General features: G+C 48.5%; 1 protein-coding gene across 1 annotated transcript in view; it reads left to right on the top strand.

The window, feature by feature from the left end:
* The window catches only part of LOC104132595 (cytochrome P450 3A29), a 12,869-nt gene extending 1,172 nt beyond the window's left edge, over window positions 1-11,697 (top strand). Inside the window, exons 3-13 of the mRNA XM_009645902.2 lie at window positions 1,104-1,197; window positions 2,532-2,631; window positions 3,062-3,175; window positions 3,773-3,861; window positions 4,476-4,624; window positions 5,103-5,230; window positions 5,576-5,660; window positions 6,639-6,799; window positions 6,941-7,170; window positions 8,661-8,823; window positions 10,978-11,697. Coding sequence (XP_009644197.1) covers window positions 1,104-1,197; window positions 2,532-2,631; window positions 3,062-3,175; window positions 3,773-3,861; window positions 4,476-4,624; window positions 5,103-5,230; window positions 5,576-5,660; window positions 6,639-6,799; window positions 6,941-7,170; window positions 8,661-8,823; window positions 10,978-11,073 — 1,409 coding nt within the window. The 3' untranslated portion in view covers window positions 11,074-11,697. The remainder of the gene's footprint in view (window positions 1-1,103; window positions 1,198-2,531; window positions 2,632-3,061; window positions 3,176-3,772; window positions 3,862-4,475; window positions 4,625-5,102; window positions 5,231-5,575; window positions 5,661-6,638; window positions 6,800-6,940; window positions 7,171-8,660; window positions 8,824-10,977) is intronic.
* Window positions 11,698-12,682: the final 985 nt, after the last annotated feature.

Raw genomic sequence — 12,682 nt, forward strand, 5'->3', positions numbered from 1 at the left:
GTCCCGGCAGCTGCTGCTCTGTAACTGCCTCAGATTCTTCCTTGTGGCTGGTGCTGGTTTTCCCATCTTTTGAGCATCTCTTTCTTCTGCCTTTGATTCAGTCAGATGGAAATGATGCTTTCAGGTAGGAAGCTCTTTAGACACGCAGGGAACACAAAAATTGTCTTTAGGGTCAGTTGACCTGAATGGGGTGTGCTGTATTCTTCAACTGCTTTGTAATTCAAGTTATTGGTTTCTCCCTGGATTTCTACCTGCTCCCCTGCAGCTGAAGTTCTGCTGGGAAACAAACAAACAAAAAAAATTCTTGGAGAGATGCCCAAGACTGCTAATTTCTGGGAACTGTGTGCTTCTTTGTGCTTTGTGTCAACCCCATGAAGAGGCTGAATTAGCCCCAGCAATGCCCCATCCAGCCACTTGCTGTTGGGCCAGCCTGAGACTAAGCCAGGCAAATAGATTTCTAAATAAAACTCAGACATTACCAAGTTACTAATCCTTACTGAAGAACTAGGTAGTAGCTGGTCCCAGGTAACTGGCTGCAAATGCAGGACAAAACGTATTCGCTTCAGCTTCAATGGAAGAGGAGGTTTAGCTTGTGTTTGCGGGGCTTACAGCATGCACGCCGTCTCTTGCCAATGGTTTAGTTGATGTACGGCGCGTGTTAGGTGTCCCATAAGTTTCATCCTTACATGTAACATCAGTTAAAACCTTAATGGCGACAAAGCAAAACAAAAAAGCCACCGTCGCTCCAGTTCAGTAACCGCAGTGGAAGATCTCACGAGGACAAGGCAGTAGCAGCTCTAACTTGTTGAGATGAAGATGAAAGGACACGCTGGGATCTAGTCTGCCTGCTAACTCTGCTCACGCTAAAACTGTGTACCCTGTCGTACCTTGTCTTCGTTACATTTTTAGCTCAGGTTGGCTCGTGGAATTTGAAAGTCCCTTTTTTCCTCTTTCTCTCTGCTCTCTTTTTTCCCTCCAGTGCAAATATCCCCTCAGAGTCTATGTGTCTCTTAAGAGCTTCCATGCACCCCCCCAACCTCTGCCACTTAGGATGGGTCTCTGGGATGCTCCGCGCTGCCAACTTTCTCCTGCTTTGATCACTCTTCCTTGGCAAACTGTTCATTCCTCCTTTCTTCTTTTGCAGGGAATTCTGAATTTTGATCAGATGTGCTATGAAAAGTATGGCAAAATCTGGGGGTGAGTTTCTTTCTGCAGAACAAAACTGCCTGTTTGGGGTGGCCCCAAAATAGAACGGAAGAAGGTTTGTTGCCACCATGTCTCAGCACTGTAATTCCAGCAGTGACAGCTTGGGAAAATCCAGGTTCACCACTGGGAAAGTCTCCAGCCATCTCTCCAATGCTTCTCTCCTGCTGGGATCTCAGCACGGTGCAGGGCTGGGATGATGGTGGCCAGTTTGGGGGGGTCATTTGTTTGCAGAAGCTTTGAAAATAACCTTTTTTTCTTGTCCCCTTTGGGAGCATTAAAACCTAAACAGCAGCGTTAGTGACCTCGGAGCCAGGGAAGCTTGCACCACAGAGAGCCCAGGGAGCTCCCCTCGACCTCCAACACCCGCCAAATCAGCACGGCCATGCCTTTATCTCTTAGCTCCAGATGCATTAGCGAGGGAAGGCACCAATCATTTCCCAACCACGCAGCCTGCCCAGAAAACTCCGCTGCGTGGTGTCAAACTGAGCCTCGCGCCTTTGAAGCTGCTCTTCTGTCTGTCTCGAGCAGAAAGCAAGCTGCAGGCTGCCGCAGCATTTTTCATCTTGTTCCCTGCTTCTCCCAGAGTCAGGGCATGAGCTACCTTTCAACCTGCCTGCCCGCTCCCTGCACAGCACTGGCTTTGTGCAGGGGCCTCTTATCACGCTTCTTTTGGGAACCTCTCAAACTGAAGCAAAATTGTTGCACAAAAAAAAAAAAAAAAATCCTAGGAGGCTTCATGAAACCCAGCACGTTTTTTTTAAAGATTAAATGTTCTCAAGCCTCTTGAAGACGGCAGCTGCCCAAGGCTCCCTGCCCCTTAGCCCACACCACGGCTTTTAAGCTTTTCTGTGTCTGTTGATTGGAAAATGGAGGAGCCAGGCGAGTTTTTCCCCTCTCATTGCCTCATAGGCCACGCAGAGAAACCTCTTTACCCCACAGGTAGGCCATTCGGTGTGGATTTATGGACTCCAGCTACCAGTTGCGGAAACAGAGCTCAGACAGCCCAAGTGCAGGGGATCAGTGTTGTGGCTAAAGCTGCCTTTTATCCAAACCCACACTGCTTTGGCAACTCTTCAGTACCACAGACGACAGCTAGAAATGCTCATGCTGCCTGTGATGGGCACTTTCCTTCCCTTTCTCCTGTTTTACTACATAATAAAACAGTTTCAGCCTCATCCCTTCGGCTGTTTTGTCAGAGGGGACTCAGCTGGCCCAAACCCTCTGGGCTCCAGCGGTCACTGTGCGTGGCTCTGGCCACAGGCAAAGCTGCTTGTGCTCCAGCTGACCGTGAGCGATGGACTGACTGCGGGTTTCTCTTGGCTTAGGATTTTTGATGGCAGGCAGCCTGTGCTGGCTGTTTTGGACCCCATCCTGATCAAAAATATCCTGGTGAAAGAGTGCTACACCATTTTCACCAATCGCCGGGTAGGTATCCAGTCCTGTGCTTTCCTCTCCGGTACAGAGTGCATGGAGCAAGAAAGAAAAAATTTCTTGGTTTCTGTTCTCCTTCTCTGAGCCCTTCAGCAAGTAGTTGCTCTCTGTTGTGTCCCAGTTTATTGATGGTACCAACAATGAAACTCTGTTAAGGAGGTGTAGAGGCCACTCTGGCTGGGACATTGGGACATCGGCGTGGAGGTACCCTAGAACTGATGTCATTTATGACTCTTAGGCTTCTGTTTCCATTTCTGTTGTTTGCTGGTTGAGGTAGAACTGATATGACTTCAAGGGCCAAGTCAACACTCCATGGTGGTTTGGGGTTTTATTTGCATTGCTGTCATGTGGAAGGGGGCTGGAAACCTTCACCCATCTCCCTGTATAACTGTGTCCCTTTTGCTGTAAAATTCTCCCTGTGCAGAACTTTCGTCTGAATGGGAGCCTGGAGTCGGCCCTCAACGTGGCTGAAGATGAGAAGTGGAAAAGAATTCGCACCGTGCTGTCTCCAGCCTTCACCAGTGGGAAGCTGAAGGAGGTAAAGCAGAGGCCACTGGTACCTTGCATCAATAGCTGGAGGAGGACTGGGCCATTTCTGAGTACAAACCTTCCCCTCAAATGGGGAAGTCACCCTGTTTGTCAAGACCACGTTCAGTAGCACTTGCACTGTTGGGTGCAGTTCAGCAATCCAGTGGCTGTCTACCGTCATGGGGAGGGAGTCAGGAGAAGGGTATGGGGGATGAAATGGCACACAAGGTATTGCAAGCCGAGGCTGTTGGCCCTATGACCTGTATTTTCTTCTGGCTATGCACATCACTCAGACCACCACTGTCCATTTTCCAGCTGCTCAGGAGGCATGTTCGCTCCCATTTGGAGCAGAGGCTTAGCTGAATGGAAGCTGTGTGTGGATTTTGAGAGGACAACCTTGCTCAGTCATAGTCAGATGAGCTCTGTAGACTTGTTATTAAGATGAGAGAAAGCAGTCTGAGGCCTGGAAATGATGCCTTCCCCCTGCCTACCCTTCCTCCACAAGCCAAAGACTTGGCAAGTTGCAGATGGCCGTGTGGAGTTGCCCAGCGTTGTTTGACGGAGATGGGAGAGTCACCAGTGCCTTTTGCTTTGGTTTGCATTTCAGATGTTCCCTATCATTAATCACTATGGTGAAAAATTAATGAAAAACATTGAGAAGAAAGTGGCTAATGATGAGTTTGTGACCATGAAGGAGTAAGTAACTGTGTGGGGCTGGCAGGAAAGAGGTTGTGTTCAGTGTGGGGCAGGGGCCATTTTGGAGAGCCTTTTCCATGCTGCAGCACAGCTCCCTTGTCAACTATGGAGGCAAACCCCATAATTGTCATGGGCATGGTACATTCCTTAGTGGTGGGCTTGCTGTGCTCTGCTCTGCTCAAACAGGGTAGCTATGCTCTGTTCCCCATTTCATTTTACTGGGGATGCATTTTGAGGAAGGAGTAGGGCCCATTCCAGAAGCCCCGCAAGGTGTGGTATTCTGGGATGTCATTTTTACAATCTCTTTTACAGATGGAAATCTGAATACAGTCTTTGTTACCCCGAACTGCAGTTCAGTGCTTTCCAACTACAGCCTAGGATTTTGACGCTGAGAAAAACTGGGGGATGAATGCAACTGGGGAAACTTGGGAAAATATAATGCTGGTTACTGCCAAATCAGGACAGGACCTACTATGTTAGGACTCTGCAATGAGTTCCTGATTAAAAGAGATTCCCTCTCAAGGGATTCCCTCTCAAGAATTCTTCCTAGATGGGTTCTTATTCACTACTCTGGTTGGGTTCATCCCATTCACTCTCTCTCCTTTTCTACCTAGCATTTTTGGAGCCTACAGCATGGATGTGGTGACCAGCACTTCTTTCAGTGTGAAAATTGACTCCATGAGCAACCCCAATGACCCCTTTGTCACCAACATTAAGAAATTTCTCAAGTTCAGTTTCCTAAACCCTGTGTTCGTGTTCTTAGGTATGACACACCTCATCTCATCCCACCCTAAATCCATGTCAGAGGTGGTGACCACCTGCATTTCCTGGTAGCTCCCTTAGTACCTCCAAGTCCCCTTTGCCATATGGGAGGTGCGCAGCACTTTGCAGGATTATATTCACCCTAGTGGGTCTACAGAAATATTTCCCCAGGGAAACCACAGTCAAGATTTATGTGGGTCTTTGCAGCATCCTCATACAAGCCCAGACCCTGTTTGCAGAGGCTCTGTGGAGAGCTTCTCTGGCACAGGGAGCTGCACTTGGTGTGGCATTGTGGCCCTATAGTGGCACATGGAGGAGATTCGCAAGTGCTATTGCGTGCCAGCCATGGTTAGATAAAAAGAGAGCAATTTGGGGGGTCAGGGTTCAGACTGACTCCTCTCCTTTCTATTCTTTGTGCCAGTTTTGAGTCTCTTGGGCCCCTTTGAGCTAAAATACGTTGTTCTTTTCTCTCCTTTAAGTGTTGTTCCCCTTCGTTATCCCAGTGCTGGAAAAGATGAAAGTGACTCTGTTACCCTCAAAGGTGATGGACTTCTTCAACAGTGTCTTCATAAAAATGAAGAAGGAACGGGAAATGGGCAGCAGCACGGTGAGTCCAGCCCGGGTGGTCTTGTCTCTTCACTGTGTTGTCCTTCTGAGTGCAGGAGGAACCTGGTGGCATCTTCAGCAGCTGTGGTGTATCACCTGCTCTCTGTAATGGCTCCCAGCTCATCAAACCTGGGGAGGGCCAGAAGCATGACCCGCCTGAGCTTCCAGGTGGAGAAAGTATCTGTGTTCATAGAGGGTCTTCAGTCTGAACCTCAACATGCACTGAAGCCAGGAGCCTGCTGGTGGGGCTGCAGATGGAGCAGGTGTCTCAGCAAGGAGCTTGTGCTGGACAAGGTTTGCCTCCTCCCCACCCACATCTTCTCTGACTGCCTCTGTTTCTCCCCAGGACCGGGTTGATTTCCTGCAGCTCATGGTGGACTCGCAGAGCTCATGTGACAGCTCCAAGTCTGCTGAGACTGACTCATACAAATGTATGTCTTGAGATCTGTCCTGCTCTCAGCAGAAAGCATGGTAGTTCTTTGTGCGGTTGAAGTAGGAGAGGATTTTAGTCATTAACCCTACAGGAGATTCAAGGTCTCAGTAGTGGGGCCCTAATGATGCTTATCACATATCAGCCATATTTTACTATATCCCATTTCCTGGGATAAATCCCAAGGTCTGTTTGTGCAACAGAGAGCAAACAGAGTGAATATCTCCTTACTCCCATGTCTTATTTTATCTTCTCTGAAGGCCAGCGATGTTGGCTGTTTCATAAAGCACACAAAGCACATGCGCCGCATGTACCTTGCTCATCTGTGAGCTCCTGTGTTCCCCATCCTAGGTGAAATGTTAGATTCAGAAAATAATGATGCAGCCAAGGCATAGTCCCAGTCCATCAACCTCGATCAAGGCAGGATGCTTGTAAACTTCGGGGGTGCCAGGACAGGCTGTAGGGCACCCTGCACTGCAGGCTGCATCCCGGCAGTGCTTGGACACTACCAGAGAACCAACACTAAATCCTGTGTTGTCCTTATTACCACTGCCACACTATGCCCAAGGCTACTAATCCCCCAGCAGGGCAAGGCTCACCTCATGGCTTAGAGGAGCTGCTGGACATCTCTTCATCTCTAACTTTTCCTGGCATGTGCCCCTATTTTTTTTGGCCCAGGAGCATGGTCCCAGAAGACAACAGAGGCTTTCTAAATCAGGCTCACATACCTTGATTCTGTTCTTAAAGGCAGCAACATAACACTGCTGGTCTTGGCAGCAGTTTTCTGGTTGTACAACAGTGCCAGACCCACCCCTCTGTGGTACCAGAGGTCTCCAGCTGATGCTAGCTGGGTGTCTCCTTTACCAGCTTCTAAGTAGTTATGAATCGCTACCTAGATTGATGACTGGGATCCTGAATTCCCAAGGGTGAATCGCTGTAGCTTTCAACTTCTTGCATGTGCTTTTATGCCTCTTTTCAGCATTAAGTGATGAGGAGATTCTGGCCCAGGCTCTTGTCTTTGTCTTTGCTGGTTATGAGACCACCAGCTCCACCCTCAGCTACATATCATATAACTTGGCCATGCACCCCGACGTGCAGCAGCGGCTCCAGGATGAGATCGATGCAAACCTGCCCAACAAGGTAAAGGAGGGTGAGGAGGTGCTGGGGTTGTTCCCACCAATGCCTTGTAGACCCTGAGCCAAAAGTCAGGTTGGAAACAAAACAGAGTGGAGGAGGTGCTGGCATGAAGATTTCCCCGTCTCTGGTCTCTGATGCCTGAAGGGCAAACGTCCCACGTACAGTGCCATCACGCAGATGGAGTACCTCGACATGGTGGTGAACGAATCCCTCCGGCTCTTCCCTCCTGGGGGCCGGATTGAGAGGGTCTGCAAGAAGACAGTGGAGCTCAATGGTGTGACTATTCCAAAGGGTATGGTGGTCATGATCCCAGCCTACGTGCTGCATCGTGACCCAGGGTACTGGCCAGAGCCGGAGGAGTTCAGGCCCGAGAGGTGAGGGCCAGGCAAGGGGGATAGCTGCATGCTCAACCTCAGCCCCGGGACTGGAAATGGCAGTGAAAGTGGGGAATGCATGATTATAACATTTAAATTAGGCATTTATCATTGTCTGACATCTAGTCCCAGCATTACCGTGAGGGGAGTTTTATGATCTACATCCATAAACTGTGCATGGAATTTAATTAACTGCATTGAAGGGAGCGATAGTGAGAGCAGCTCCCAGCAGCTGTAACACTGAGGGGTTTATGGCCAGATATTAAAACAAGAGCCACTGGGTGACTGGCACGATGCCGTGCAAATCAGCAGTGGAAGGGCAAAGATGGGTAGGAGATAAAACTTAATTTTTCAACTCAAGTTGTGAAACAGTCCTTGCTTAGGAGTCTCTGTCAGATCCTGCAAAATGAGGCAATAGCCCAAGGCAGGCGTGGGTCCTGCTAGTCTTTAGGTGGCCACAAAGATGTTTAGGGCTGGTCCAGAGAGAGAAGGACTAGATCTGTGCCCTTGCACCAGGAGTTGAAATGCCCCTGGAAGCTAACCCTGGTGTGGGGTTGTGGTGACCTTTTAGGACAAGACATGGCAGCAGCATCAGGCAAAAGTTAGGGAGGGAGATGGGTGCTGCTGAAATCACCTATGGACCCCTAGGGTCACCTTGTGTTGCATGCAGAAGGAACCACCCAAGTGGGAATACTCACAATGGGCACGTTACACCAGGTGCTCCAGTAGCTGCCTCCTTACTCCAGTTGACAAACCAGGCACAGGTCACTGAAGAGGAGCTCTTCAGGGATGACCTGCCTTGCTGGGAGTTCATCAGAGGGATGTGCTGGTGTCTCGGTAGCGAGATACTGCACTGCTGACTTAGCATGGCTGAGGTTTGTACCTGGACCTCATGCACCGGGAATGAAAAGCTTTCTGACATGAAAACTAACTGATCACTAAGAAGTGTTACTGAAAATGCTCAGTGGCAAACTTCTCTGTGAAGCTGATTGTTCTTCCCTGTTTTTCATGATGAGGAGAGGAACGTCTGGCATGTCTCAAAAGCAGCCCTCCCTTTAGTCACGCAGGGGGAGAATGTCTTTGTGTTTGCTCGGTCCTTTGATCTAAAGGGAAGACATGAAGCCATAGACCTGTATGGTTTAGGGTTTGAAATCTGGGTTCAGTTTTTGAGCTGAGAGGGAGTTCTGAGAAAAGAGTAGTTATGAAAGCCATTAGCATATTTCAGGTATTCCCTCTTCACCTGATGCACCTGGAGATGCACAGCCAACTCCAAGCAGCAGGATAAAAGCAGAAGCATAAGGTATCTATTGAGAGAGAAATAAGGGACTTAGCTGGGTTCTTCCAATACACAGAGAAACACAAAAAGCTTTTGCCTTCCCAGACCTCTTGTCACTTCAGATCTGAAAGCTGACATATCCTGGAACAGTAGCTCTTTCTAACTGTTTTTTTTTTTTGTTGGTGTTTTTTTTTTTTTTTGTGGTTGTAATCAGGTTCAGCAAAGAGAACAAAGAGTCGATTGACCCCTACACCTTCCTGCCGTTTGGGGCTGGCCCCAGGAACTGCATAGGAATGAGGTTTGCTCTCCTCATTGTGAAAGTGGCTGTGGTCGTCCTGTTGCAAAACTTCTCGTTCAGAACCTGCAAAAACACTCCGGTGAGGCTATGGGGTGATGTGGTTTATTATCTGCCCTTCAGTCCCACTGAGATGGTCCTGCACGCTCTCTTCTGCCTGCATCTCAGGACAAACAGGGAATCGTCTCTCATGCACCTTAAATCCCCCTCTTCCCCCAGGAGTCAGAGACCACAAGCTTCACTGAACCTTGCCTGCAGGCTTGGGTTTTACTACTTCAGAGACCAGGGAGGAAGATCTCACTGTGGATTAGAGAGGCATATGGGAATAACTGTATTTAAATCTTATCAGTTAATTTAAATGGTTCACCACAAGTTACTGATACATTTTTTTTTAAGCCTCTACAGAAGCAAATTTAATGTTGCTGGAATATGTCAGGCTGAAATCCCTGAAGTCCTCTGCCTTTCTTTGGCTGCACCTAAGTTGCAGGGTGCTTGCTCCCTGTGGTGTGTTGCCAATTTGCTTTGACCCAGCTTAGGAAGACCCCGCTCCTGAGAGCAGAATGGGAATCCCCCCCCCCCCCCGCCCGCTCCAAAACTGTGATTTGCAACACAAACAAGGCTCTGAGAGATCCCAGGGCACCAAAACTCATCCCTTATGGGCCACCAGGCAGTCTCCGAAGTGTAACCATTTTCAAGCGAGCGCAATGTGAGATAAATTCGAATTGGCAACCCTCTCCCCCTTTGCAGCTCTGCAGGATCCCATCAGATTTTGGTTTTGCCAGGGATCCTGGTGAATGCTGCATATGGTACTGATGGGACAGGCCTTACAAGACAGGGCTGTTCGCCATGAAGTAAATATTACGGCTGTTGGAATGTCAAGCAAGCCCCCCCGAAAACGTGGCAGCTCCCCATGACTCAGAGGCAGGTAGCACTATGTTTGGTGTTCGTTTCCAGCCCCAACCTGGCTTTCTGCACCGACTGCCACAAAAGGCTGTGCCATTAATGCATTTCCTTCACGAGGCGAGGTTGAGAAATCAGAGGAGAGGGGGGCAGCAAGTGTATTCGAAGGACATTTGTTGTAGGAAACAGAAAAATCTGTATTAAATTATTACTTGGCACGGGTGCTCGGCTGGAATCTCTGCAGATCCAGATTGCAGCTCAACTAGTAACCTGGAGGTGAAAGACTGTAATAGTCCATTAACAATGCAGTGACCTATCCACCCTCCCCCAAGTCTAATGACATTTTTCTAGTCCTCTGCAATCCATAAAATTGATTCTTTTTATAACTGCCTTTAATTAAAAGGAGACAAGTTAAATATGTATTGTATTATCGGTGCCCATAGGTTTATGGGGCTCTCTCAGCCCTTTTTTTCTACAGAAGATGGCATGTACATCAAATCAGAGAGGGAGGGAAAAATTCATGCTGGAACATCCCTTTGGAATATGTATATGGAAGCTGCAGCCTCCTCTCACTCCTCCACTGATGACACACTGGGCTCCGAGCCATATTGCTTAAAATCCCTGAAACAAAGCTTACTGGGATATGGGGACTTTAATGTAGCTTGCCGGGCTGGGGGTGTATTACCCTTGTCCTGATGGGGAGAAGGAGAGCTGGGACATGAGCAGCATCGAACTGATGGAGGAGGCTTGGAAAAACACTCTTCCCTCCCCTGCAAGCAACTCCCTCCAACACCCGCTTTAAATGTTGTTTTTACTGAGATTTCCAGCCTACCCCATGGGAGCCTGTTGCTTTTCTGTGTGAGGATGCTTTTTCTTTGGTACTCGGCCAGAGCAGCAATCTTAATGTCGTTCTTCCCGGCGAGCTTGTTGCTCCTCCAGCTCCCATTACGACCCAGCTCCCCTTCGCACCGACACACTTCAGCATTAAGCAAAATGGCACGGCATGCCCCTCCTCAGCTGCAGCTCCCCAGAGGGATTTTGGCTGCTTTTCCCTCCATGTGCATCCTGTTGATCAGTGCCCTGAGCTCTTGCTATCACGCTCTGTGAAAGCCAGAATTCACCAACCAGTTCACTCAAGAGCTGGGGGCCATTAAAGCCCAGTTTGTAGCTGGTTTGCATGAGCAATAGCGATAGTCCTGCTATAAGTACAGCTGTAAGTTAGGAAATGCATTGAAAACAAGGGGTGGCTGAGATGTACATGGGCTGCAGTGTCATGACTGTCCTTTTTCCCAGCTTACATGGCTATTTTTGTTTGGTTTTTTTCCTCCTGTTCAAGATCCCGCTGGTTCTGGACACAAAAGGTTTCATGCAACCGAAGCAGCCCATCGTCCTGAAGATGGTCCCCAGAGCCCACGCTGATCTGGAGAAGTAAAAGAAGCAGGAACAGATCAGAGACTCTTGTTTGGTGGTGGTGCCCCCTCTAACACTTGAGAGGAGACCCATACCGATGTGTGCGCTGTAGAAACGTCAGTGGTGCAACCCCCCCATTTCACAGCAGGGCATTAGGGGGTTGGCCCACCATAATTACCTGAGCATCATCCTAATGAACACAAGCCCCAGATCCTGCTGTCCCCGATCACAGCAGGCATTTTGTGAGACCATTGGCACTCAAGTTATTTGGGCATTTGTTCCTCTCCTTCTGAAGAGGCACTTTTCTAAGCAATTTGATTCCAGACACTGTCAGTCTCTTCTGGCAGTGTAATTTAAATCAAGATAGGGAGAGCAAATTGCACATAGTTAAGTAATGCTGCCATTGCTCCCATTCCTACTGCCCGCTGGGTGACTCTCTACGCCTTCTGGTTTTATTCCCCTGTGGCTGCAGAGTTGTCCAGGGCTATTTCCTCAGCTGTGTGCTATGACCCTGACGAGTGTTAAAGTGGTCACATCTTTGCAGAAACAAACACCTGCGGCAAATTTCCTGATGCTGATTTATTTAGATTTTCTTATGATTTTAGATGGCTTTTGCATGATTCAGATTGCAGATGAATTAACTGGAGGAGGCCAGAGACAAGCAGTTGCCCCTAATGACTGGAGATTTGCAGAGTGGGAGAGAAGTGCCCCACATGTGTTTCCTGATTGTTTGCTTATTTTACTGCGGGCATGCAGCCATCTCCCATAGAAGGGATTGTCAACACAGGCACCATCTATACTGCTGCCATGATACCTGATTTATATTAGGCCCTTGTAAGACCAACTTAACTGAATTAATGCAGAGTGCAGCACTGAGAGCCTTCAGATGTCCTGGAGAACCTAGCCTGGAAGAAAGGTGTTGTCTTTGGCTCTCGAGAGCTGGAAAGTCTTGCTAGATTTTGCAATTTTTGTAGATTCTAGAAGATGTGTGTGCTCACATTTCATATTATTCCTCCATAAACTGCTTCTGGAGGGCTAATTGCAATAAAAAGCTCATGTACCTCTTCTGTAACCAGCTGATGCCAGTCTCTGATTCTGTTCTTTCCTCTGTACACAAGTGAATCCATCTGTAGGTCTCATAAGCCGTTGGCCGGACAATGATGTGGTCCTCAACAACTCTCCCATCTGGGCTTCCTCACTTTTTTGGTGGGATTCTCAAAGGATCCTCAAAAGTCAGTGCCACGGAACAGAGACAGAAGTCCTCTTCTGCAGTTCATTCTTCCTCTGTCACCCTGTAGCCCCACAAATTACCGAGGTGCAGTCTCGCTACTCTCAGCCAACATTTGTCTTTCTGTGAAAGCAGAGGGGTTTGCTTCCAGCATCTGCTCTGTGCTGGAACCATGCTGACCTCAAGCAAGGTTTGAAGTGCTCTCCATGCTCTCTGCTAAACACCTCGTGCACCTGGTTCCGTGTACCCTTCCACTGGAGGATATCTTCTGCTTCCAAGATGTCAGATTTCAGTGCTGGGTGAAATACTTGCATATGCAGATATATATCTAACCCAGTCACTACCATGTATAATGCTGCTTGCATTCCTGGTGGGTGAAAACTCATTATACCCTGAGTGAAGC

Source organism: Egretta garzetta, unplaced genomic scaffold (assembly GCF_000687185.1).
Source record: "Egretta garzetta isolate BGI_Z169 unplaced genomic scaffold, ASM68718v1 scaffold299, whole genome shotgun sequence".
Taxonomy (NCBI): Eukaryota; Metazoa; Chordata; class Aves; order Pelecaniformes; family Ardeidae; genus Egretta; species Egretta garzetta.